We start from the raw sequence: 27,416 nt of genomic DNA, 5'->3' as shown, positions 1-27,416 counted from the left end.
CATTTTCTCCAAATTGAATCAAATGCATTTCAAGATTTGATTTGACATGCAAAGCCTGAAATCTACTTCCTCACTAAAACATTTTATCGCGACTGTATGGAAATGAGAGTGGAGAGCAGCAGCTCTAAAGCTTCCTTTATTCCTTGTAGTATGCAGAGTTATCAGTCAAGTCAAATGTTGTGGCTTTTTTGGTTAGTGGGCATGAAAGAGTGAGCGAAAAGGCTATATTAAATTAGGCTTTTGGAAACCTAAAACTGCTCAGTTATTGTGAAAAAATAGATTTATTTATTTTGTTTGAAACATTTCAGATGTATGTGGCAGGGTAACCATGTCACAGCAATGACACAGGGTCTCAGGCAACAGATGACAGCTTATTTCACAACTGCAAAGAAGGAATGATGGAGAAAATGTGTTGTGCAACAATGATTTGTATGAAGCCAACCATTAGATATTATTTGGATAGATTATAAAGTAATGATCTAATCCTAAAGAGACAATAAGAGATCCAGGGGGGGCATTGATAAGAATGAAGTTGTAAAAATTAAACCGCAAAAATGTGCGGTTGTAAGCCCATAAAAAGTGAGATAAAGAACCCTCTGTCAATACAAAAAAAACCTCGACAATATGCCACCACATTGTAAATATCAAGAATTTCTAGGCTGTTTGAGTTCTGTTATCTAATTTGAATTAAACTACGGGGAACTGTGAAGCCCATTTTTAAACATGGGGAAACATAACTTTGCAGTCATCACTCAGTCCTATTATTCTGACATAGCTGATTTCCCCAATCTAGTGCTCATGGCATGGTTGTTTTTGCCAGATGGACTTGTCTGAGTATTTCTGAAACTGCTGATCTACCAGGATTTTTCAGAGAAATTCACAGTGGTGTCTGCAGAGTGCACAAATACTTCTTTGCAGACAGGCTTAGAAAGGAGATGTGTCTGCTTGGATCAGGAATAGAGTAACAGAATCAGACGAACGTCTTCATCATACTGCAAATTAAAAACAGAGCCGCTGAGGTTAATTACGTTCCCATTTCTCTCACTTAGTTCTCCATTTTCCAAAACAGTCTTTTGAGACACATGCTTGTTCTTGCTCTGGTCTAATAAAGTGACTACATACACCTCAGACTTCTGGTGTTTTCAAAAATATTTAAATATTACAAGCAAAATTACAGCCATTGCACCTGTCATGACTATATCTCTTAAGGGTTGTACTTCATTTCCACCTTAAGCTGTCATTTCTACTTTATAGCGTCTTTTTTAAGCTGGATTGCACAGTGTAATTATACAGAATGCATTTTTTTCCCCCTGATGGAAGCTGCATGATCATGAACATTTCTCTACATCTTTATGCAACAGTGTGGAGAGTTATTAAACCATAACACAATACATTCTTTAATCTGACGGCCTGGTTGACAATCTGACTATCTGCATCAATTTCCAATGGCAGTTTATTTAAGGCTACTGCTGTTCTTACCAACATCTTCAGCTAGGATAATACTGGTCAGTCTGGACGGCTGTGTTGAAAGAGCCTGGAGAACAGCTTTCCGGGAGCAACCCCTGATGTGGTCCTCATCCACAGCCTGGATGCTTGCGACCTCTGGTCTGGTGGAGGACCTGAAGAACAAGGACAGGGATAAGTCGTATACACTCCCTGGTTATTTTATAACGTACTGTTGTTATAAAATTCTGCTTTGCTCTACTGTAAATTATACTTTTACAAAGCTTTAACATTTTTTTTTTTGTTCATGTACTTGGGTGATATAACAGAAACAATTGCAATTGCAGTGTAGCTTAGTAAACCACCAAGACCACCCACTATGAACTCCTTAGTCAACAACACTGTCACCTTCTGACATCAAGAGAAACTAAGATTATATAAAGCAGTTAACTTATATTAGCTTTAATTTGGATTAAAAGATGAACTCAAAAACTAACGAATGACACTGGAAAGCCATGTTAAGCCTAAAAGGTTTAGCCTCTTTGTGGTCCTCATTATGGCCTCAACTGTACACACAGTGCATACAGTAGAGATTGCCATGTGGCCTCATATGCACCACACACCTCGACACCCCCTTCGGCTATGTGTTTCCAGTTTTTCTACTCACCATCTGTAGCAGCCTTCAGTTGTTTCCAGTGTGAAGTTAATTCTTGTACTTCTGGCAAGCGGAAGCAACACTTTGGGAATATTGAGCTTGGAGGAACACTTAACCTGATAAACGGTTAATAATAATAGCAACACCAACAGTAATAATGTCAGCGCTTTCATTTCCGATTCACAAGTGATTTACCAACGGTCGAATGAATGAACGCTAAGTTTCCGTCCTAGCTAAACTTCCTCCGTCTCATTAAGTTAGCTATTTCCGCAGTAGTTTTGGACTTATGGCTCTGAGACAGGCAGTTAGGTGAGCTAGCATTGCCAACACTGAAGCTATTTCTCAATCAAACACACGCTGCCTTCCTCACAGTTTCAGTTCGTATCAGTTGTTAACGGAGAGCTGCCGCATGACGATAAGAACTACAAAGTCCTCCTCGGTGCTCTATTCGACTCCTCAGCCTTGTTTATATTCCAAGGTTCTTCGAGACACAAAGCAACTATTTATATGAAATTTACTCTTTCACAGTCAGCAGACGATAGCTTAAAAAACGCATGTTTCGTACAATACCCGCCATTAGCAATAATTGGACTTCCAGTGAGCATGCCGGGAGTGAGGAAACGTCATAACAAAGGGGGGAGGGGGAGAGTGGGTGAGCTCGTTCTTAAAGGTATACTGTCAACTAATTCAATATAATTCAAATGACAAGTTTAATATACTAGGATATATTGGGGACACCTGTTCATCTACATGTTGATGCAAATATCTAATCAGCCAATCACATGGCAGCAGGTCGGTGAAGTTACACAACCCGATGAAGCATCAGGACAGGGAAGAAACGTTGTTTACGTGACTTTGAAAGTGGTTGTTGGTGCTAGATGGACTGGTCTAAGTATTTTCCCTCACAACCAATGTCTGAGGTTTACACAGAATAGTCAAAAAATATATATATAGAAAATATCTAGGGAGCATCAATGGCCAGACTGCTTCAAGCTGATAAGACGGCAACAGTAACTCAAATAATCACTTGGTTTGCAGAAGAACATCTCATTATACATTTGCCTAACAAGTGAAAACTCCTGAGAGGAGATCCTGAAGGGGTTGGGGAAGGAGGAGAAAGGCATCCAGCATAAAAATCTGCCAAATCAAACATGGAGAGCTACTAACTGTGGTGACCCCTTGTAATTAAGGCAGGAGCCAAAAGTAGCTTTATGCATAGGGACATCTCATCCTTAAAGCAGGTGAGCTACAACAAAAGCCAAACTGGTTCCATTCCTGTCAGCTATGATCAGAAAACCTGATGCTACAATTTGCACAGACTCACCAAAGCTGAACAACAGAGATTGTCAGGATGCTATGGTCAGCATTTGGCATAAAAGCATGGATTCATCCTGCTGTATATCAGCCAGAGTTATTTGTAATCTCTGGCTCTCTTCCACAGTTTGATTTTGACCCATCTCTCTTCCATTGCACCCAACTTGGTTGTAGCAGATGACTGCCCCTCCCTGAGCCTGATTTTTTCTGAGGTTTCTTCCTGTTAAAAGGGAATTTTTCCTTCCCACTGTCACCAAGTGCTTACTGAAAGGGGTCCGTCGCGCCGTATAAATAAAATGTAATTGAAATGAATATCAGGGATTCAGGATGGTGGTGGTGTAATGGTGTGAGAAATATTTTCTTGGCACACTTTTGGCCCCTTAGAATATATAAAATGCCTTGACATGACTTTTGTTGATATATATATATAATTTTTTCTTCTTCTGAAAACTGAGGAAAAATGAATCTTCCCATTGAACGTTTTTGTCATTTCCTTCCTCTTTGGAGTTAAAAGAGGACAGGAGATATCAATGGAAATCCCAGGATGTCGTCTATTTAGTAAATCAGGACTTATAAGTCAAAAGATATAGACCACAAACAAATCTCCATTACAGAACTGAACAGAATAGAACTAGACCTGAACTGAAATCATTTCAATTAAATTCAGCTGAGCATAGTTTGAGCAACACCATAGAGTGCTGTTGTTGACAGTACCTATCCCTTTATAACCACAGTATACCTTATATCTTATGATGACTGATTCCAGGACAACAGTGCACAATATCACAAGAGATCAGAAAGATCAAATCTTGAACATAATAGTTTCTTGAGCATAGCAGTAACTTAACTGCACTCAAAGGCCCTTCCCAGCCATTAACTAAAGTAAAGTAAAGTAAAACTGGGATTGTCTATATAGCTTATGTAGCCGTGTAGATTATATACAGAAATCTTAAAATGCTATGTTTGTGTTGTCACAGTTTTTCTGAATGTCTTACATTTCACTTCTGAAACAAGCTAAAATTAAACTTAACTGAACACAAAAAATTAAAATGAAGAAAGAAATACTAATATAAAAAAACTGATATAAGTATAACTGAACTGAATGAACTTCAACCGAATTGAAGAGACAGTTTGTTATATTTAACTAAAACTAAACTAAAAACAAACAAACTGAAAACAGATGTGAAAACAGAAACTAATCCAAAACTAAACTAGAAAAATTTGCATTTCCTGCAAAAATGCAACATGAAAGCTGTGAGCTGAAATTTTCAGCTGAAAACAGCTGAACAAGCTGAAGTTACCTCAAAACTACTAAAAAATACTGTATTCATTTTGGGCATGTTATCTGAGAGCAGGAACCCTTGGAGTTTAAGAGGACTGTAATTGAAATGAACTGTTAATTTTGGTTTATTTTTGTAACTTCTAGTTATTCAAATAACTATAAGTTACAAAAATAAATATACCAACCCAACTGTGATCCTGAAAAACATCCATCCAGCTGATAAATTGATAGATGGTTGGATTTCAGCTCTGTCAAAACATCTGACTGACTATAAATTGCATATGATTTAGAGGCTAGCTGCCATAAGTAACTGTTATAAAGAAAATTTGTACTTTATGACAGATTTTTAAACTTAACCCATAGTCTATGATTCACACATCATGGCAGAAATCATTCACATCTGCTTATTACATTTATTTTATTGAGGTATTTAAAGAAAATCTACCAATATTTGCTTGTTTGGGCCTCGAGTATTAATCATGAACATGCAATGCTCAACTTTTTACCCCTAGGTGTCACTGACAGCTACCTGTTTGTCATCAGGCATAGATAACAGTAACATAAAAAGTTCATTTTAAATTCCCTTGAAAGACTGCAGCATTTATCAAATGAACAATGATTTGAAGCCATATGAATAAAAATGAGCTGAATGGTGATGTGTTTGAAAGATTAATGCGTGAAAAAATCAAGGGCAATGCTCTAAAAATCTCAAATTTTATTTCCCCTTGTGTGTGAGATCATTTCTGGCATTAAAAATTGGTCCTGAGATAAAACATGAATTGTTAACAGACTGTTAATTATACACTGCGGATTCAACTGGCAGCAGCATTATTTCTGATCCGTCCTCCCGTCTCCTTTGAAGTTAATACAGCAATGCTCCTCCTGAATTGTTCATCTTCTAGACACATAGACATGATTTGATTAGCAGATGCACTGTGGTTTTGATATGTTTTGCATAATGCTGCTTTGTGCCAAAGGTGGCGTATTGTTTTCGTCAGACAGCATTAACAAAAAAAAGGTCCATCACTGTCTGGCGCTGTGTTACAGCAGATTTTAATATCACCAATGAAGTTGCATTCAAAATATATGATAGATGCAGCGTACGTTCACTCTATAGAAGGAGCGTGAACTAAAGTGATGGCTGTTTCAACTCGTTTTGACTTTTTCAAGCTGTTTTGTGGTTGAAATAAAGTCACACATCTTTCTTTAGTGCAGTAATACCAGTTGAGAATGAAACCCGAGAAGAAAATAAAGCTTTCATTTACTTTGACAAGGCTGCACTGTGAAAGCTCCAGTACCACATTTAGTTTCATCTTTGTACCCTGTCCATGGGCAGCTCACAGATAATTGATGTTAGGAGTGAATGATGTAATGTCTGTGAACATGGAAAACAATACCTGAATGTCACGCTCTGTGAGTGCAGGAGGAGGCTCAAGACTACAAAACACAAAGCGGAGGACTGAGCTCATTCCAAGGCAAATGTGTTTGTACTCAATCTGAGTTGTTTCTTGGTAATGGATAGATTTTTATGTGATTTCTTATCAAATAAATTCTCAAATAGATGGGAATATTTATGCAGAAGATTTAACTTACCATTATTTTTTAAGGGTTACCATTTCACTTTCCAATGTGTTGTAATGGGAAACCACTTAAAAATTAGGTAATGGTCATTCAAAGCTTTTCACACTGTGAGTCCAAAATTATATTGCAGCACTCATACGTTGTGCATTAAACATCTTCCTGCATCACAAATGCCTGCAGAACTTGGCAATCTTATGTATTGTCTCCTCATCTGGTATGCATCAGCAGTCACATCCTTCCTGGTTTTAAATCAGGAACCTTTCTTGGCCACCATGCTTGGCTTGGTCTAAACAAGTGGGTGCAGAAGGCCATAGCGATTACTTAAGCTCTTACTTATTGGCAATCTTCTCAAATGGTGGTTCTCCTTTCACCAGAAATGTAATAGGCTTTGGAGGGGTCACTTCTTCAAATAGCTTTGGAAGCACAAGCCTAGGTCCCCTAGGTGTGAGGCGCAGTAAAAGCTGCTGTAGGTAGGCATAATAAAAGGTGTTACTATCCGGTGAAATAAGCCTTTGCCTCGGGGAACTTTCTTGGGTGTTCCAAGAAATGTAAAAAGGGACAGGGAGATGGGAGTGGTACAAATGATTACCATGGTACAACTCTGTGATAAGAGTATAGATGTCCACAGGGTTTGTTTTTTTGGGGTTTTTTTTACTCTGTGCAACGCTACATTAGGTGATGTTTTTATGAATTATAACAGAAGAAAAAAATCTTTAAATATCGACATTTCCCTTGAGAAGTAAAACACCTTTTTACTTACAGATTAACATGGTCTACATAAAGTAAAACAGGCAGAACAGGGAGGGCTAAAGAGCTCTGTTGCAAGTATTAAATCCATTTACACAATCTACAGCATGCTTTAAATTCCCTTGCCATTTCCTTAGCATGGCCAGCAGTCTGAGCTCAGTGGGCCTGGGTTTGCAGCTCTGCACATTAATGATCGTGGGCATTGTAATTTTGCAGAAGTGATTTTATTTAAGTGACATTTAATATTTAATGACCCACTACAGACTGTTAGATATTTAATTAACAAACCAAGCAGAATCCAACATTTTGCTGTAGTTTAACTAAAGCCAGTTGCTCTATGGGGCTGCACCCTCTATCAGCAGACATGGCTCTTTACAGCAGCCTGGAAAGTCTTTAGCAGACACATGTGGGGAGCTACTTTCACCGCATTATACTTGGGTCCTAATTTCCAATGGTGTAGCCCCCTGCAGAGCTTTAGTGCCCTGTCGTTGCTGGTTACTTTAAAGACTTCCTCTCTTCACTTTATCCAGTGGACCTGCAGCAGAGCAATGACAAGAAACATACTGGAATGCACAAGAGGGACATTTTCATTAAGAGGTTTTACAACATTTACAGTTCATTAGCCAGATGTTAGGGTTTGTTTCTGGTTACCGGTATTGTTAGAAGATTTATCTGGAATATTCTGTTTGCATGTACTTATTGATAGGATTCGGGCTGACGAACTGTATTGCTCAGTGTTTTAATCACATTATGTGTTACAATGATTATAGTGACATTTTGTTTAATTACTATTAAAATATATGCAATCCATCAGCTGACACCATTTCATATTGCTTGTTACTTAGTAAGGGTCACAACAAATACTATCCAACACTCCTATTTAAACAAAAGCAGAAGACAATGTATCACCAAATGGAAAGATAACATTAACTCCAACTGCATTAATGCGTAGCACTGTCACCATCAAATGAACTGAGGATAGAAAGACGTCACTGCTCTCGATAAAAAAATAAATAAACACTTTGTATGAAACTTTAATTCAATATTTCTTGCATAATAAAGCAAAATTGTCCATTTGGTAGGATAATACAAAGCAGAGGTGCAGTTATTGGGCTTGGGCAATTATCAGTGGCCATAAGTCACCATTCAAACATGCATGAATAAGAAATTACAACAGTGTGGGGTGCAATTAGCTCTCCTAAATCAGTGCATGTCAGATGACATTATCTCACCGGCTGAGAGCTATTACTGCACTGAGAGTTTCAAGACCCAGAAGAGTCAGTGGGGTCAACTACTGTGGGGGAAAAGATCGTTTGGTCCCTGCTTGTAACATGAAAACATCTCTGTGGAGTCTGAGACCCTCCAATGTTCTGAGATCTGCAAAGCCTGAGGCATTTAGGATTTCATTTCTGTTAAAACATTGTTAATTACAGGCCTCATTTTAATTGTATAGTATGTTGAATCTGGTACAATGTGTTGGTTTTAGTACAATTTAGAACTGAAACCAGTATATGTGGTTGTTGAAATTGTTGTGGTAATTACCACAAGTGTAAGTAAAGTGCATTTTAACATACATATTACTGCAGGTGCAAACAGGAAATCTGTTTTATATCAGTTTTGTCATTTGTCTGTGGAAGAAAGGCTCCTGCAAAACTTTAATACTTTTGATGGGAGTTTTACTTGCCTGCCACTCAGTCTAAAGGTCAGGAGCTGATGGCCATTGTGTAGCTATGTTTTAACAGCTACACAATGGCAACGCATAGCAGGGCAATGCTCTGCAAAGGCGTGACAACAGTCTCTCTGCAGAATAGCTCCCCAACCACTTAGCTCATTTGTTCTGATTTTTAATTATCTTATGTGTGGGTCAGTTCAAGGATGAACTTGAGTCCAGTGGACGTCATACATGTTTCTCCTGCTGGGGTATAACACAAGTTGCCTACCAGGCGTTCTGGATGAGATCATATCACTGACCCATGAAAAAAAAATGGTAGCTGACTCATGCACTAATCTAAGTTGTGCAACCACGTTTAAATGGGCTGTCAAGGACTTGGATGCGCTGTTTCCTTGGATTCTGTGATCCATGCACTGTAAAGAAGTCACAAAGATGTAAAGCAGAATAGTTACTCTGAACTGTGTACTAGATGAGACATAAAGATTTCATTTGAGCAGGACATACATATAAGAACCTGGGAGGTCACACAAGAGTGTGACTTGTGCAAATGTGCCTGCATTTGATTATAATAAGCAGAGAATACTAATAATAGGGCAACTGCCTCATCCTTGTCATTGATTAGTCAAGGGAGGGCCCTGAAACAAAGTGGTCACTTGCCCATCCGCTTCGCTGATCAGTCTATTCACCAAACCAGGCAGCTTTTGTTTGTTTTTATTCCTAAAGTGACTCTGTGATTCCTTAAGTTTAAACTGGAAAAAACAACAACAGCGAAAACGTAGAGAAGATAGAATTCACAGAGGAGTCCTTTTTTATCCCGTCTGAAAAATTTAAGCTGTAATACACTTACAGCTTTCTCTAAAACCCCATTGAAAAAGATCACAGACAACATGTGATGTCTATAATGCTGGTATGAACTTTACTTGTGAGTAAACGTGTTAATCTGGCTGCTAAGGTACAGGATTTCAAGGTGAATTGTGCAATACGTACAAAACAAAGAACAAACGTGATGTTTAAATCGTCCTTATATTCATATAAGACCACATCATACTCGGCACTGTTTTTTCATTGTCGTCATTGGATTGCATTTCCAAACAGACTTACACAACGTCAACTTCCTTAATTTTTTTTTTCCTCGCAAAGCACATTTTAGTGTTGTCATTTCTTGTACTTTGGCTGAATCATTATGCTCAAAAGGAAGCTGAAAAAGCTGGGAAAAGGTGGAAATAATTCTATAGCAGTCTGTCCCGCCCTTCCCCAAAAAAGAGAGCGGAGGCGCTCCCAGCCAAAGAGTGAGCCCGAACTTTACGCACAACTGTTGCTCAGAAGCACACCAGCGCTGCAAGATCCTGGAACGCGAGGTAAGCACTTTTAGAAATAAAACTGAAAAAGTACTTGCAAACATGAGCTTCTTTTGATTTTCACTTAGATCTCATGAAACATCACGTGAGCATATGAACAGACGCTTAAATTAAACGCGGTGTATTGCACAGTCTAATTACAGCTAATATTAGTTTGAGTGTTTTGGACTGCCGTTTCTTGTTCTGACCGGATAATTTGATGAATGAATTAAAGCATCGGTTATGTAATCTTTATGTGAGGCTCTGTGACTGAGACGTTCAGTCAAGGCACCTCTAAGGCGGGGTGTTGCTCATCACAAATGATTGTAAATGATTTGGAAGTTTGTGCTTTGCATTAATAGGTGTGACACTCTGTTTTATCAACCATCAACGAAACGTTTAAATTACGACAAGTCAGCGCGTTTGCTCCTGCGCAGAGGGCAAAAGCGGTTTTTACAAGTTTTTGCGTGCACGCGCGTGTGTCTCGGTGGGCACAAGGGTAAAGGTCAACTTTTGGCTACTGCGTTGGCAAAACACACAGATTGAAATGCTTTGCAGGACATTTCCTGAGCCGAACCGAACCTGAGCCGAACACACCGGCCCACAGACTATTTTTCAACATTATGATTTCCTTATCAGTGGTCCTTTCCATGTTTAACTTACCATTTCACTTACTATGGGTTTTATAGACAAACAGGCAGAAGCTTTAGTGTTTTTAGGGCTGAGTTCAACACTGCTAAAGCACCACAACAGAGTGCTGGTTAGAGGCTGTAAGATCTGGTAAAATGATTTTGCAGCAGGAGCACAAAGACATCATTGATTCTTTAAATGGAGCTGCAAAGCACTTTGTTGTTCTGCCTGTGCCTGAATTATGAAAAGAAGACATGGCAACAGATGTCACATTATTGACCTGGAGTCCATTGTGATTACATCTAGACTTCATTTTATTACCTTGGCGTAGATGCATTTCATATTTTTTGAATAGTTACTCAACTTCACATGAAAACAAACTTACAACAAGATTTAAAAGCCATATGTTTAGATATCATCGAAGCCAAGTCAGGTGTTTATCGTTAAGAAAAAGTCATCTTTGAGCATACACTCTTACTTACCCTCTACAGCAGCTCTTCACTGGGTGGGGATCTGCTCCACAATGTTGCTGGTGCAAACGTGATAACAGAATAAGCTTCAGGAAGAACTCTGTTTAAGTTAGAAACATTTCAGCAGGAAATAGCTTAAGACAAGTTTGTCATGCAGAACGGTTTTGGGCTATTCTCTAATTTTAAAATCTTACTCTTTAGTAGGAAATGTCACATAAGTGTTTTGCACTTGGCACTAGAGCAAGCAGAGAGGAAAAACAGGAAAAGTAAAATAGAAACCACCTGGTTTTCAGTATGCTCTCTGATCTGAAGTCACATCACTTTTCTCACAGGATCAGGCTTGACACACTCTGACTGCATCTTGCCACTCTGTCTCTGCACTGTATTGTATACAAAGAAAAGACTCCAGAACTTTAATGAAAAACATTTATAGCTCCTGTATAATTCTTTGTATAGATCAACGTGTCTGATGTACTTAAAATATTAATTCAGTGTAGGCAGCAGCAAGAGCACAGTTTGCTGAAAACAATTATTATGGAAAGATATCAGCAAGTGACTCGGTCAACATATCCACCATAATCTAGGGATGCAGACAGGATTTTTAAGAATATACTACATGCATTCAGACACTCAGACGACAGATTTTTGAATACTGAACTATTGTATTGTATGAAGGGTGTTTTTGTTATTGAACAACATTTTTTTTCCAGCACTGAGAAATGTAGCTGGCGTATTATTGTTTATATTTCCCTTAGTCAATATCACCGTTTGCCAAATTTCCATGTGCAATCAAAATATAAACCACAGCTTTCACCCTCCCTGGTGCCAAAACATTAAGCATGGAAAATATGTACATCTGGCATGTTGTCAAATGAAAGCAGACAGGTCATTAAGTGAAAAATATGCTTCTGATAATAGCTGTGAAATTTATATCAATAATCACTGTTTACTTTTACAGGCTAAAGAATGCAAACATCCTTGTCATTTGGAGGCTTATTTTGAAGAAGTGAATACTCAAAAAAAATGAACATGCAAAGAGCAACATTGTTTCTATGTTCAATGATTTTGTACGTGGACATCTGTCTAAGCCAGAGAGACTGCACAGGCGTGGACTGTCCTGTTCTCCAGAACTGCATTGAAAATGTTTTAGAAAAAGGGGCTTGCTGTCCTAAATGTATACAAAACGGCTGCACCTGTGAGGGCTACCAGTACTATGACTGTGTGAAAGCAGGCTTCAGGGATGGGAAAGTCCCAGAGGGGAAATCTTACTTTGTGGATTTCGGAAGTACCGAGTGCTCCTGTCCTCAGGGAGGAGGGAAGATAAGCTGTCATTTCATTCCATGCCCTGAAATTTCCCCCAACTGCATTGACATTTTACAACCTGCAGATGGATGTCTGCAGTGTGGTCGTATTGGCTGTGCCCATGGCAACAAGAAGTATGAAGCGGGGCACTCCTTTCAGATAGATCATTGCCAAGTTTGCCACTGTCCAGATGAAGGTGGAAGGTTAATGTGCTCACCCATCCCTGGCTGTGACCGCCGCAGTGTTAATAAGCCCATGTCGGTAACACCTACAGAGAACAACAATCCTTTGAGAGACTTTCGAGGCAATCGCAACAGCCAACAAACGAGTCTTGCAGAACCATTTTCCAAGCTGGTGAGGGAAAACACTCTACCGCTGTACAAGCAGGACCCACCCAGTTTTGGCACAGAGGATTATGACTATACTCTGGCAGAGCCAACATCTTCCACTATCCAAAATCTGGCCCAACCTCTGGAATCTACTACATTACCACCAGCTTACCCAGAGTCAAGTTCCACTAGCCTCAGCCCTCATGATGAAAGGAGACACAGGCTACAAGAAGAAAGCCCAAACACACAAAGGAGCACAGAGGATGAGGTTACTCATAATATGGATCCAACTACCACAGGAGGTGAAAATAAAACATCATCACCAAAGGCAACTACTGCCACACAGATAGTGACCACCGGGCACCACAGGCCACAACAGGAAACTGGAGAAAGACCCATGAAACATGGCAGTCACAGAAACAGAGCGGGACAGGATACTCTAAGAGACACAGCACGCACTGCGCGTACCAACAGCCGGCCCTTTGGCCACAACAGACAAAGTCATGGCAACCCCCGTTCTGTCTCCAACAAAGGACATGAAAAGGCAGTGGAGCACAGGCAGCTGATTGGTAAAGAGGAAAGACAGTTATACCCTACAGTTCAATTCAGTCCCACTAGAAGAGCTCCAGTCAGGATGAGAGAGGAAGGCGAGGAGCATCAAAGACAACCTCAAACACTCAGCAGCTATCAGACTCGAGATGCTGAGGCCTACACAGAAAGTAAGTTAACATATAACGCACAGTTTTAAGTAATCCTAACCTTTGATAAATCAAAGCATCCCTACTTGTGTGAATTTTCACTGAAGGTATTGAATTTAAAACAAATCTGAAACATGAAATGTTTTTGATGCATTCAAGGCCTGCTTCAAAATAAATCACACCGTGATGATGTACTGATGTACTCTTTCAAAGGAAATCTCCATTTCCTTCTCTCACATCCTCTCTCTTTTCAGGAGGAATTTATAATCACTCTATTTTAGCTGGCAGGGATCCAGGAAAAACAATTGTTCGTGGAAAGACTGTTCTCCCAAGATATCATTTATCTACCTTACTCAGAAGGGAAAATTACTATATCTAGTATATATTCATTTTCATACATTCACATTAAGAAAATGTTATTTTTATTTCTCTAGAGGTTTCTAAACAGCAACAAAGAGTAAGCCAGGCACTGCTTTAAACAAAAAATTATTACATCATAATGCTTCAAATAAGTCTGTGTCTCATATTTTCCCTGCTTTGCTCCAGTGAGACCACACCACTTGCTTAAATCCTTCATGTGTTGATTAGCATATTCTCTAACAGATCAGTTCCCCTTCGGTGCATATACTGCTGGTCAGAGTACTGGATAGAAAGAAGACGATGAAGTCTGTCTAAGGCAAGTTACACAGCACTAGGAATATGTGAAGTTAGTTTACATATATGCAATAAATCAAAAAAAAAATCTGCACTGCATTCTTTATCTGATAATTACAATTTAATAATCCAAATTTATATTGCTTTGAGTTTAGTGAAGAATTTCATTTCAGGAAAACCTACTTTTTACACGCTTTATGGCTTTAAGGCACTGGTGGGTACACTATATTATAGATCTACTATATGACGTGGGTGAACTAAATTATAAATGCCTAAAAGTGGAGAAGCTTTTAAGAAATCTTACTTATTCCTGGTGTTTTGTCCAGCAAACTGCCATTGAAAGGTGTGTAGTTAAGCTACTTTCCAACTCTATGATTTATTGTTGAGACCTGTCAGAACCAATTTTTCCTTTCAGCACCTGGTCCCTACAGGTATGCGCAATATATGCAGAATGCATCTATGTGGTTTTTCTGTTGGAGCGCACTTCAAGAACTAACTGTGAAGCTCATGTACAGAGAGGTTACTTTATTTGTCCAAGACAAATGTGTTTGTGCTTTTCTTCAGTCAATAACTCCTGCTCATTTGCCTTTTTTCCCTTCCCAGACAGATCCAGAATGTGCTCAGAAGGAGGGTGGAATTGTTTAGACTGTTTAAATGCGGGGCTAACCTGGTATAGGATTTCTTGGGGGTTGTACCTGTGTGCAGCATAATACCCATCTGATGAATGAGCCTACTGTTATGGCTTGATTGCCAGGCGCTGCTGCTTTTCCCTCATGAGTCCATGTGATTACCCATCTCTCACGAGGATGCTGGTTTCCCAGTAATCTTCCCAGTAATCACTCCATCCGAAGCGCACCTCTGCACAAATTTACTCTCACTAACTTTCGTTCCTGCTGTACCAAACACAAACCACAAAGCAAAACAAAACGGGAACTGTGGATAAGGCACAAGAGTAAAGGACGAAGAAATATAAGAGGTGAAGTGAAATAATGTGGAGTACTGCTTGTTTTTACCAACAAAACTGTCACAACATCTTGCATGTGGGCATGGGGAAGGGAAATGTATAATTTTCCTTAGGATAAAAGGCGGGTGAAATCCAGAATTGGCTACGTGAGAGTTCATTCCAACTTCTGTAAAGATCAGTTTGAAGAAGATAATTAATCTAAGTATCTTTCAGTTCATTTAATTTTGGCTTGTCTCCCATACGCATCATCCGCTTACTAAAAAACCGCCTGAGCCTCATGTCACCCATGATTATAAATATATTTAAAAAAAATTCCAGATGCTGGAAACCACTCATAAAACTCACCCACAGCATAAGTAAAGGGAGATTGGTGATAAATTGTAGAAAAATAACATGTTTGTGTCTTGCATCCATTTGCAGTTCTGTCATAAACATATACGCATATGAACAAATACATGTAATCCAAGAAGTAATTGACTATTTCACCTCCAGTCCATACATTCTTTTACACAAAATATTTCATTTATACTTTACTAATGCAGAAACAGAATTACTTCTAATGGGACTTTTAAAAATTGAAAAGCACAAATTAGGTATGAATTATTCCCTGCTGTTATTTCTATGTGTCAGGTCCAAAGATTTGTATGGATTTCCTCAGGCAAAACATGGCTAAATTTCCTGCGTTATGGCTTGTGAACATAACTTGGAATCCATAAGGCTCCATGAGGGAGGGGAAAGTAGGTTCAAATTACAAGACGGTGGAAAATAATTTGATAGAGGTGTGCTAAGGAATGTACACTGATGCAGATGTTGTATATAACTCAAAATACACAAAAATGTGTGGGCTGTGATGATGGGTGTTAACACTGGGAAACATTAGGAAGCTATAATTCAAAGTAATTCAATGCAGCAAATAGTGGCAACCCTGGAAAGTGTGTATTAGTGTTTCACTCAGATTATTTTACCACAAGGAGGTGTAATTGGATTGGGGTTTACTGTGCAAAACTATCAAACAATGTGAAAACCCTTCAGGGCTTCCATGACTACAAGTCTGTGAGCCAATAATCCCACGATTATTGGCTCACAGTCTCGGGGGAAATTAAGGCCAAAGTTGCAAATAATTGAAACCTGAAATGTCTGTTTTGGAAATGAAATCATAGCATGCGAGTCATCCCTGTTATGTCACGGCCAGCTGTTCTTGGATAGCGACTGTGTGTTTCAAAAGACACGATATCTCTGCAAGTACTCGTGTAGAAGTGGGGAAGAACATTGTGTCACCTCCTCGGGTGCTTAACCCCAACCTACGCACAAACACACACATCTCCTCATGCTTTTAAGGTTTCAGCCTAAATCATCTGGCATGTTCAGCCTCATGAGTTTGCATGTCGGCGACCTTTGGCATGCGCTGTTTTTCCTCAGTGCTGGTCCTGATCTCTTCAGCCCACCTGTCCAAGTGCACAAAAGAAGAGACACGCGAGCCTTGATTAGTGGCAGCGCACTGCTTTATGACACCTCCAGACATGTTGAGAGTTGCCCATTTTGGTTGTTATTCTAGCTTCATATTTTCAGAGGGTGTGATGTCACCAGTTCTGGATTTAGACAAAAGTGAAGCATCTGGTGTTAATGTTACTTTAATGGACAGATTTAATGACAAGCCTGGAACAGAGAGATGATGCTAAGCCACCTTTCAAGTGCATCTTGAATCGCTGTCGTGGAAGCACAATAATTAGCTTAGTTAATTATTGCACAGCTGAATGGAAAATGTTTCTACACAGGCTTAATTATAAGGACTGTCAGAGAGAAAGGAAGCGACTTGGTTTGACTAGACATATGTTTGGCTGATATAGTTTATCATTGTTTTTGCCCCCAGTAGCTATTTTCATGAAACATAATCTCCTACAGACGCAAAATCCTTTTGAAACATGATGATGAGCTGTATGTATACATCCCGCATTTTGATTTGACATGTGGAATTTATGCTTGTTTGTTACAAGTGGAGTGATTCCACTTGGAGAAAATGAATAGGAGGCATAAGGAGAGGGTGAATAATTACGTTCCCTGTCGTTCTCTGTCTTTTAATATACTTCCAGAAAGGTTCAAAAGGACTTGTTTACCTGCACGGCGTACATACAGATACTGTAATTGTGTATCAAAGAGGCATCGTGCCTTTCAAGGTTTAGATTTCCTCATTTTTAAACCCTTAAATTATGCAGACTGCAGCATTCACTCACTCCGCTATGAGTAATTGCTTGGGCCTTATTACACAGGTAGGTCAGAGAGAAATAGTTCAATGAAAATAAGTGAACATGGAAGTTAAAAAGCTAAAGTGGCTTCAGGCATGCTTGATTTCTCTTCAGAGCATCATCTCTTTAGAAAAGACTTTTGCTTGGTCTTTCCTCTCTATGATCCCTGCCCTTACTTATGGCTGATTTTCCAAACGACCATGCTGCAAGAGACCAATTAGAGCTCTCTGAGAGGGGTTTTTTAAAAAATCTTTAAAAATAAAATAAATCGTTTTTACCATGCTCTAGTATCCTCTGCTTTGTTTCAGACTTAACTGAATTGTCTCCAAAACACAGAATGGATTACTATTTAATCTCGCACAGACATTAACGGTTCCCAGAAGACGAAAGCTAACTTTCATCACCACCGATGTAATGTTGACACAAGTCGCTTTGACTTAAATATATCGTCAAGTATTGAATAGAGTGGGTAGCAGCATTTTTTTTTGTGTGAATTTTATGATATTTATAATCTTGCAAGGTGTGACAGGCTGAGAAGACATAAATGCAAAGAGTTTTGTCTTGTACAGTAGTGCAGGGGCCACAAATCAGCACAGGAATGCGCTTCCCTGTTATTCAGGAAACACATATAAGCTCTTTTTTTCCTCTGTAAACCGAATCATGTGTTTTTGCTCTGTCTGCTCTCAGTTTAAAATGAAGTGCTAATATGTTATCCCTTTATTCTGATCCAGCAGTCATCAACCTGGATTTTACAAAAAAAAAGAACAGTTTTACTCTGAAGCTTATTTTATAGAGTCTGGGGTTTCCTACTTTTTGTTGCCATTTAAAGTGAGAGCAGAGTCAAGGAGTCTGAAAAGAAAAAAAATGCACACACACACACACACACACACACACACACACACACACACACACACACACACACACACACACACACACACACACACACACACACACACTGTAATTGCTATTCTCAGCGTGCAGTCACCGAATCCAGCAAACTCTGTCCCGCAGGAGATGAGATTTGATTGTATTTCAGATATCAATAACCACATTTTTACAGCATCTCGCTGACGGGATTCTTAGATAAAAATGATGTACAATTAGAATCCAGTGATATGCATGATGTCAACATTATTTTATGTGGCTTGAAACCCTGGCACACTGAGCAGGATAAATCTGGATCTTGGTGTTTGTGTTTTATTACAGTGTCTGCTAAGGAGCAGCTGAAAACCTGCTGTGAGACAGGGGCGAAATGGGCTTCGGCTAATGGTCACTGTAACAACATGGAACCACCCGCAAAAGATATGCACTCGATGTGCTTGTAAGAGCATTATTACGTAACACTGATCTACTTCACTGAACATATCAGAAGAATATATTTCTCACCTCATTAAAGGCCACAAAAGACATAATGACAAAGTAATTTTCACATTTCGTTACAACGAGGTGTTTTCTTGCATGATTAATCACATTTTAGCTCACTTTTCTTTGGTGTTGCTGAATGATTCTCAGAGCTAAATATTAAGATTTTCATTTCAGTTTCTCCCTCTAATAGAATTCACAGAAACCTGGAAACACAGTCCTGTCAGCTCTGTGGTAACACTCTCTGGAAGAATTGTTGCTGCTGGAAGGCCACAGTTGCAGTCCAGATATTTCTGCAGTCATTTCTCATGTGTGCTTTTCTCCGTCAGGACTGCCCAACAACAGTGCTGCCTCGGTTCCCTGAGAGAAAGTCGGTGCTTGGCTGGAGTGAATGCAGCCAGAGCAGGAAATATGTGCAGAGAAGATGCCAGCAATAAATGTGGGATTGATTATTACAAGGCAAGTATATGTGACCAGGTAACCTAGCAAACACAGTTCAGCACAGCATTTGCCAGTATTTTATTTTATTGTAGATGTCCTCTGAGATTTACTGGTGTTATGCCAAATCCTTGTTATTTAATGATCCTATTTAATCTAGACACTAATTTAGGGCCTGATACAACCCCAGATTCCCACAGTCTTGCAAACTTTATTATCTTCACAGCAGCCCTAGGCTATTGGACATGTCAGATTTCGATTCTATGAAACTGTGTGAACATGGCGTCATAATTAAAGATGTCAAAAAAGCAGCAGGGCAGGAGAGACATTGAGGCAATCAGTGAGGTCCATTCGCGATGACTGTGTAACCATTATATGTCCAGATGCCCAAAGTAACTCATTTGCTACCTGACCTGTTGAAGGAAATCAGCCCATCTGTTCAGAGGCACATGAGCAGCGTGAGGCCATTACTGGCACTGTACAGGTGTTAAATATTGGCTTTCACCACCTTTTTGAGGAACCCCTGTAGTTTTAGTAATATTATTCCATCTACAACCACGCTACATCACAGCAATCATTACTTCAGTTTTATGTTTCCCCATACTCCCGGGCACTTGCAGCAGTAATCTTGCTGAGAGCTAGAGGGAAAACAAGTAAGAGCCCACACACAAGGGGAGAGCTGCCCCAAATTCAGACTTGTAACTACTAAAGATCAATCCAACAAGATGAAAAGCTTGTGGCTCTGTGAATTTCTTGCACAGCAGTACTCTTGGCTAAATGCTAACAGGAGTCTGTTAATATGCTTACAATAATAAAAGTCTTCAAAGAATTTAGAAATGAGTATTTAACACAAATACATCTGAGGCTAAGGGAATCTAATTCATTTTCACGGTGTGAGAAAACTATCTGACTTGATGATGGCACAAGAGGAAAGGTTAAGGGATATTTATCTGGAGGGGAACATAAATCCGTGTATGAAATTTTAGGATTAGCATTAATTTTAGGACCAGTTCTCTGAAACTAGCCCATAAATAGCAACAGTAGCAACAGAGGAATAGTCAGGAACATTCAGGTGACTGCCAACATTACAAGTATACACTCACTACTCACATCCTGCCAGTAACAGGTCAGACCCCCTTTTTGCTGTCAAAACCACCCTAATCCTTTGTGGCATAAATTGAAGAACTTGCTGAAGATATTTAGTCTATGTTGTCATGGCAGGATCACACAGTCGCTTCAGATTTGTCCACTGCACATCTATGATGCCAATCTGCAGCTCCATCACATCCTTAAGGTGCTTTATTGGATTGAGATGTGATCGCTATGGAAACCAATTTGATTGTAGTGAGCTCATCGTCATGTTCAAGAAAGCAGTTTGAGATGATTTGAGCTTTCTGACATGGAGTGTTACTCTGCTGGATGCAGACGTTAGAAGATGAGTACACAGTCATCTGCAACATTACTCTGGTACACGGTGGTGTTTAAACTATGTTCAGATGGTGTGAAGTGTGAAAACATTGCCCACACCATTACACCACCCCTGGCGTGAACTGTTGATGCAAGGCAGGATGGATCCATCATTTCGTGATTTTTACACAAAATTCTGACACAATATCTGAATAACGCAGCAGAAATTGTGACTCATCAGGCTGGGCAATATTTTTCCAATCTTCTATTGTCCATTTTTGGTGAGTCTGTGTGAACTGTAGGCTCAGTTTCCTGTTCTAATCTGACAGGAGTAACACCCAGTGTGATTTTATTTTGCTGTATGTTCAGAGATGGTCTTCTGCAATACTTGGTTGTAACAAGTGGTTGAGTTACTATTCCGTTCCTACACCTTGAAGCAGGATGCTCTCATCTGACCTCTGGCATCAGCAATGCATTTTTTGTTCAGATAACTGCTGCTCACTGGATATTTTCTCTTTTTCAGACCAGTTTCTGTAAACCCTAGAAATAGTTGTGTGGGAAATTCCCAGCAGATCAGCAGTTTCTGAAATAATCGGACCAGCCTGTCAGTGCTAATACCACATCCAAAATCACTTAAATCACCTTCTTCATCATTCTGGTGCTCAGTTCGAATTTCATGTCCACTTGCTGCCATGTGATTGGCTAATTATATGTTTGTGTTAATGAGCAGTTGAACAAATTAAACTAAAGAAATGGCCAATGAGTGTCTTTATCCTCTGGAAACCATTAATCAGGTCTCTGCAAAACAAATCCACAAAGTACAGCACAAATCTCGATATATTTTACTATAATTTAGTGCTACTGGCACTATGAAGAGTCAAGGGAAAATATGTAAGATTAATTATATAGGCAGCAAGCATGCCCACCAAGTTTCTGGAAATGAGTCCCATTTCAAACATTTGACTAAAAAAACAATTTGCAGAGCTACTAGAGGAGATGTCAGGGTCTCATTAAAAGCACAAAACATTATCCTCAGGGACCATACTCTGTAAAAAAAAAAAAAAAATAGATTAATAAAAACATGTAATTTCCCTGTTTGGCAATGCAGCTGACCTACCAGTTGAAATATTAAAACTGCCATCATTAGACCCACATTGCCGGGAGAACAAATCATGAATATGGGATGGACCACAGTATGTTTTGTTTTTCACAAAGTGGGTTTTAGACTCGTTTCCATGCTACTTTCAAAACTTACATAAACCCCAACTTCACGTTCAAAGGCTGTTTGTGTGAATTGCAGGAGTGCTGCACTTGCTGCTCCCTTGGGCTGCAGTTTCGCAGTGAGGGGCATCGCTGCGAAGCCCACCACTACCTGGATTTTCACTGCAGACACATATTTCTAACCTGCTGCGAGGGGGAGGAGGGGAGGACTGTGAATCAAGATGGCCGGCACACTATCAGAGAAAGGCCTCCTTTGAACTTTACTCCACCACCAAAAAAAGGTATTCTGAACAAATATTGACATGCATGAATTCACATTGTGAAAGGCATGCTGCAGGTTGAAAGCAGGAGTATTAATGGGAATAGTTGTGTGGGAAATTTTATCAATCTTTTTTATCAACATGGTATTTCTCCAATATTGAGAAAGAAACCGGCTGAAAGAAACATATAATAACCAAATGTAATATAATTATAAGAGATTTAGTGTGTACCTGCTTGCACTGTATTCATTTCTATTCTAGTAAAACACTGTTATTGGAAGTTACCATACACTGATTTTCTTTGGCTGCTATAGGTTGACAGACATTCAGTCCATTGCATGGCTAAATCTTCAGCATAATTAGAAATACAGCACGTGTTTTGGTGGATTTTATTTATCTTGCACTGGATTGATTTTCATAATAGCCTACCGATGAACTTGTTTGGGATGCGAACGGTGTCATATGTGACTGTTGATCATGGTCCTGGGTCGTTGACCCAGCGTTTTGTGTTTCATTTTGGATTCATCTTGTGTTTTGTGTTAATTCTTATTTTGTATTAGTGCTTAGGGTTTGATTCTTGTGTTTAGCGCTTTAGTGTTCTCCCTCCTGTGCTCTGTTCGTGTCCCTGAGTTTGTCTTTGTGAATTTCCTGTTTTACTTTGAAGGTCTGTGTCTGTTATCACTGTGTCAGCTTGTGTCTTCCTGTCGTCTTGTGAATTAGGATCAGCTGTGCTCCCCTCCTGTGTGCCATTACCTGATTGCCTTGTGTGTGTATATATAGAGGTTGTCAGTCTGTGCTCCTTGTCGGTTTGTCTGTGTTGCTCCGTGTTAATCAGTGTTTCGCTGCCCCGCTCTGCCCTGCGTTCTTCGTGTCATCTCTGTGTATCTCCCGCTGACCTTATATTTTCAGGTTTGTTTATTAGTTTTTCCCAGTTTAGGTTTATGTTCTGTTCTGCCCTCACCTTGGTTATTGTTCACTGTAAATAAAACTCACTCGCACCTCCGCCGCTGTCTGCTACTTGGGTCCTCATTCACTCCACCACACGACTGCTGCCCCAGCCGTGACACTGTTGTCCTGTGCAGTCAGCCCTGCAAAAATAAACTAATAAAATAAGTTCCCCTTACTACTATGTTCCATGTAAATATTGCAGGTAATTAACAGGTTTTGTCCTTGATGATATGCCATGACTTGTGAGAGTAACAGCTGCTCTCTCCTTGTGCTGTAGTATCGGACAGCCCGTATCGTAGAGAGGCCTTCTCCATTGGTCAAGAGCAGAATGGGGAGAATGCAGTGGAGAGTCCTGTTGAGGTGGAGGATATGGATGAGTGCCTCATATATGAGGGCAACATCTGCCACCACATCTGTGTTAACACAATAGGCTCCTTCCGGTGTGAGTGTAACCCCGGGTATGTGCTGCAAGAGGACACCTTCTCTTGCGTGCAAGGTAAGTAAAGATCACCAATCTTTTTCTGTCACACTAAATACCACAAGACCTTTCTAGCGATAGCAACACATGGGGAAAAGGCTCTCTCTGCCATTTGTTTTTGTAAAGCAATGATTTACAGTCTGCATGCATCCCAGAGAGAGCCCATTTATCTACACATTCACTGTGTATTATTTTCCTGGCCTGTTGAGTTCCTTCCTGTCTGCAAGGCCTGATAGTGCCTAATAATAATTATTCTATTCATACAACATCCCTTTCCTGACTGACAGCAATGGCCAATTAGTCACATCTCTGCTGTCGTCAAATGGGATTTAGCGAAAGTTTTTCCACGCTGTTTGAAATGTTTATTTTTTTCAAGACAAAAGTGAAGATCTGCTCAGATTCACAGTTCAGGAGTATTTTTAGATAAGACTGTGCAACGTACCGGCCTTTAATCAACACTGGCTTTTACCAACAGAAGCCTGTCTCAACAGGATACTAATGCTAGAGCTCTCAGCAAATTACAGTGAGCAATGGGCCTCACTGATAAAACCAAATGTTTGTCTGCAGGCAGTGTTTTTTCCTGTCTCACCTATATTGCTATTACAACTTTCATCCGTAGCCACTAGCCTCATATCATCCTAAAACGCAGGTATTGCACAAGATCTAAGTCTCGAAGACCTTTGTAGATGGAAAGGTGGAATTTGTGATTACAGAGTAATTCATCACTTTTGTCTTGACATTACTCATGTTTGTGCAGAGGCGGTGGATGAGGAGAACAGACTGCAGGAGGTTGACAGAGCAGCAGTGGAACCCACCTCTCCACTTCCGTCGTCAGTCCTACTCGACCCCTGTGAAGGTTAGAAATGCAGTGCTTGATAATTGGAGAGAGAGCTGCAGATCTGGCGGCTCACAGTGAGCACGCTCATTCATCTGGAGACCGGAACATCCACCTTAATGCCGCTGAATATAACTCTCCCTTTCCATCACATGTGATTGTGCTGCAAATGTCAAACACAAGTGGCATTTTGGTGTTAGTAATTCATTCTTCATATCATAATGAGTGCCATGTCACATTTTGTTGCTCTTGGTTTCCATGACACCAGGGTGGAGGTCCACCACACTGTGAGCCAATAGTATGAAACTGAATATGACCTGGTCAGCAATCAACCTGGAAACCTGGAAGAAAATAAGCAAACGGCATTACAGTAAACAGAGTGTTTTTCCCCCCCCTCCAACACAAGCGCTCCTCTGTTTCTGCTGAAGTAGTGCTGTGTGTAATGATAATGCAGTGCATTTCATTTGACCTGACTACACGGCATTATTTTCAGGAAACAACATCTGTGAGCAACAGTGCACTCCAGTGGGCGGACAGCCCCGATGCTCCTGCTCGCCAGGATTCTCTTTGAGAGCTGACGGACGCTCGTGTGAAGGTAAGGAGGTAAAATATTGAAATAATGCAGAAAACCTTTGAAGAAGTGAAAGCGGCTTGCATTTGCAGCACTCATTTTAGTCGTCTTCTTGAGCTCGCAGACATTTGGTTCCAGTTGAGAAGTTTCTTGGCAAGACTGTCTGCCACTGTTTTGTCTCTTCCGCTCATCAGCACCTCTAGATTTGCAGAGGAGATACAGCCCTTAATCCCTTTCACTTTTAGCCACCAACTGGAAAAGAAAAAGAAAACATAAGTGGAGAAGTTTTGATCTTCCAAAGGGATTATCCCAACTATCCATGCATTATCACAATATAGCTTAGCAGCTGCATACCGTACCTCTTATTTACATTCAGAATGGACTTTTTATCCTGAGTCTGATCAGCTACTGCGCTATGTGTGTAAGCTCTTTCCCTGGGGATCTATCTTTAAGCTATAACCATTGGTCTGTTCTCTACTTGGCAGCAGCAAACTGTGACAGGAGCTCACTGTGGCAACAAATTTCTCATTGTGTGGATTTTATACCCAGTGGTCTTACTCCTAATCTTTCTCTTGGAGGAGGGTCTGACCTGTCTCTTTAGTCTGCGTCAAACTGCTGATTGTCAGATACCAGACAAAGACATTTTTTTTCTCCCCACATCTTGTCTGGTTTCTCTAAATCTGTGCATCTTCTTCCTTGCACTTCTCATTGTTTATTCTCTTTCTTCACACTCTCACATTTGTCCTGATTCTTTTCTTTTCAAAATCCAGACACAAATGAGTGTTTGTCTCCACATGCCTGCCAGCTGAATGAGCACTGCATGAATACTGCAGGGAGTTATGTCTGTCAGAGACTGATCACCTGTCCGCCTGGATACCAGATCAACAATGACATTTGTGAAGGTAAACTACACCTTATCAGCATTAACCAGCATCAATGTATTTACTTACATCCACAGTGAATATATTGTAAATGGCAGCAAGGGAGTATGTGAACTACTGTGTTATTACAATGTAATGAAACTGCACTGTTCCAGCACAATCACCTTTATAAGCCTTATGAGTATTCGCCCTTCACCTTAAAATCACCCTGTAATTATGACATTTTAAGCACACAGTAAGCTTGAATAACAAAAAAAACCCAAAACATGAAGAATCTTCCTTTTTCTATAGTATTTCTTGCTGCTAACTGTATGAAGAGCTTCCAGGCTCAAGGGTGGGTGGTGCCCAACTTTGGTATGAAATAGTAAACCTCCCTATGCGTCTCATTATTTCCATGCACCATAAATTGGGCCTGTGCAGTGGTCTCCTTCAAAAAGCACCAGCAGTGTTCAGGAAGAAGGGCCTCTAAGATCACTATTAGTAGTATTTGAAACTGCGGATGGATTTTGAGCAAGGACACTCAGTTAATCCTTATTCCTTGTGAATGTAAAGGATCTTCAGTCGGGCAAAACGAGCATTTAAGAAGAAAGTAAGCCTCCAAACAGATCATTGGCTCTGAAGTAACAACATTATCCAAAGCGGGTTGGGCGCAATCAGACCAGCAAAATTAATGATAGTCTGTCAAAAGCACACAGACCTTTTCTTTCTTTTAATTTGTCACACAATGTGCCAAGAATGTGGCTGTTTCACCCTAGGTAAGATGATGCAAAAACATCTTTGTGCCGTGCTACTTATTCCAACTTAATGTCTTACCACGATGCTATAATGAAACACTCATTTAGCCTCCTCACACAAATGAAGCACATTCAGCCTTCAAAAAGAAACAAATGCTTTCTTCCCTCATCTGGGAAGTGAATGACTCAGTTAAGACCAGAAAATTAATTGTGCAATCTTGCATTAGTGCTCGCTGTCTTGCCATTGCTTTTGAAAATCTTGGCTCGTGATGAGCAAATAAAGACTTTTCCCATTATCAAATACAAAGCACTCGATTGCGCATTTGTAGCTGCAAACAGAGACAGCTAGCAGCAAATGTAGCATGATTTTCTGTAGTGCAAATTATTTTAATATTAGGAGATTAAAAACATATGTAGCCCACAGCTAACCCAGGTTCCACTGCAAAAAATACATTTCTCGTTTTCAGCACCCAGAGCAGGATGGGGAGAATAAAACTAGAAAACATTAACAAAAATTTGTCAAAATAACTTTTTTAAAATGTGACCTCTGAACATGGCTGCATTACCTAACTCTACAGTATTTAGTAGTATTGTATTTAATTTTTAAAAAAAGTGAAACATGGAGAAAACTGACTGGTTAAATCGTCTCTCACAGCAGCATGCGGAGTCTTTGACCTTTCAAGGTTCCTTGATCCCTCTGACTTCACTGGGAGGGGAAATCACTACCAGTCTCTCACACATTTATCCTGCTTCCTGCTTTTTTCTCTGTCTTTCTGTTGGTGTCAGACTCACTCAGCTTCTTGCTGAGTCTGCCAGGTTTGTGTCAGGAGCGAGATGCTCAATCACTATCTGCTGTTTAGAGACCTACCCTGTGTCTGCAGGGCTGCCAGAACTAGTTTAGGCCTCTGTACAGCATTTGCAGTGGTGAAATGCTGCACACCTACTTGAAAACACAAGACT

The 27,416-nt window shown here is 39.9% G+C and overlaps 2 protein-coding genes across 3 annotated transcripts in view; one reads left to right on the top strand and one right to left on the bottom strand.

Moving 5' to 3' along the window:
- Positions 1–2,719, bottom strand: part of nup210 (nucleoporin 210) — a 28,323-nt gene extending 25,604 nt beyond the window's left edge. For both annotated transcript variants that reach the window (XM_084917410.1, XM_084917412.1), the window contains exons 1-2: positions 2,111–2,719; positions 1,480–1,619 (exon numbers count right to left, since the gene is read on the bottom strand). In XM_084917410.1, the coding sequence (XP_084773536.1) occupies positions 1,480–1,619; positions 2,111–2,271 (301 nt within the window). In that variant the 5' untranslated portion in view covers positions 2,272–2,719. The remainder of the gene's footprint in view (positions 1–1,479; positions 1,620–2,110) is intronic.
- A 7,252-nt stretch (positions 2,720–9,971) lies between these two features.
- Positions 9,972–27,416, top strand: part of LOC146364570 (fibulin-2-like) — a 23,271-nt gene continuing 5,826 nt past the window's right edge. Inside the window, exons 1-9 of the mRNA XM_084917678.1 lie at positions 9,972–10,052; positions 12,090–13,481; positions 18,528–18,642; positions 19,013–19,142; positions 21,829–22,030; positions 23,235–23,453; positions 24,193–24,291; positions 24,764–24,865; positions 25,612–25,743. Coding sequence (XP_084773804.1) covers positions 12,155–13,481; positions 18,528–18,642; positions 19,013–19,142; positions 21,829–22,030; positions 23,235–23,453; positions 24,193–24,291; positions 24,764–24,865; positions 25,612–25,743 — 2,326 coding nt within the window. The 5' untranslated portion in view covers positions 9,972–10,052; positions 12,090–12,154. The remainder of the gene's footprint in view (positions 10,053–12,089; positions 13,482–18,527; positions 18,643–19,012; positions 19,143–21,828; positions 22,031–23,234; positions 23,454–24,192; positions 24,292–24,763; positions 24,866–25,611; positions 25,744–27,416) is intronic.

Source organism: Perissodus microlepis, chromosome 20 (assembly GCF_051167445.1).
Source record: "Perissodus microlepis isolate ML-2025 ecotype Zambia chromosome 20, ASM5116744v1, whole genome shotgun sequence".
Lineage (NCBI taxonomy): Eukaryota > Metazoa > Chordata > Actinopteri > Cichliformes > Cichlidae > Perissodus > Perissodus microlepis.
This window is presented reverse-complemented; position numbering and strand designations above follow the sequence as displayed.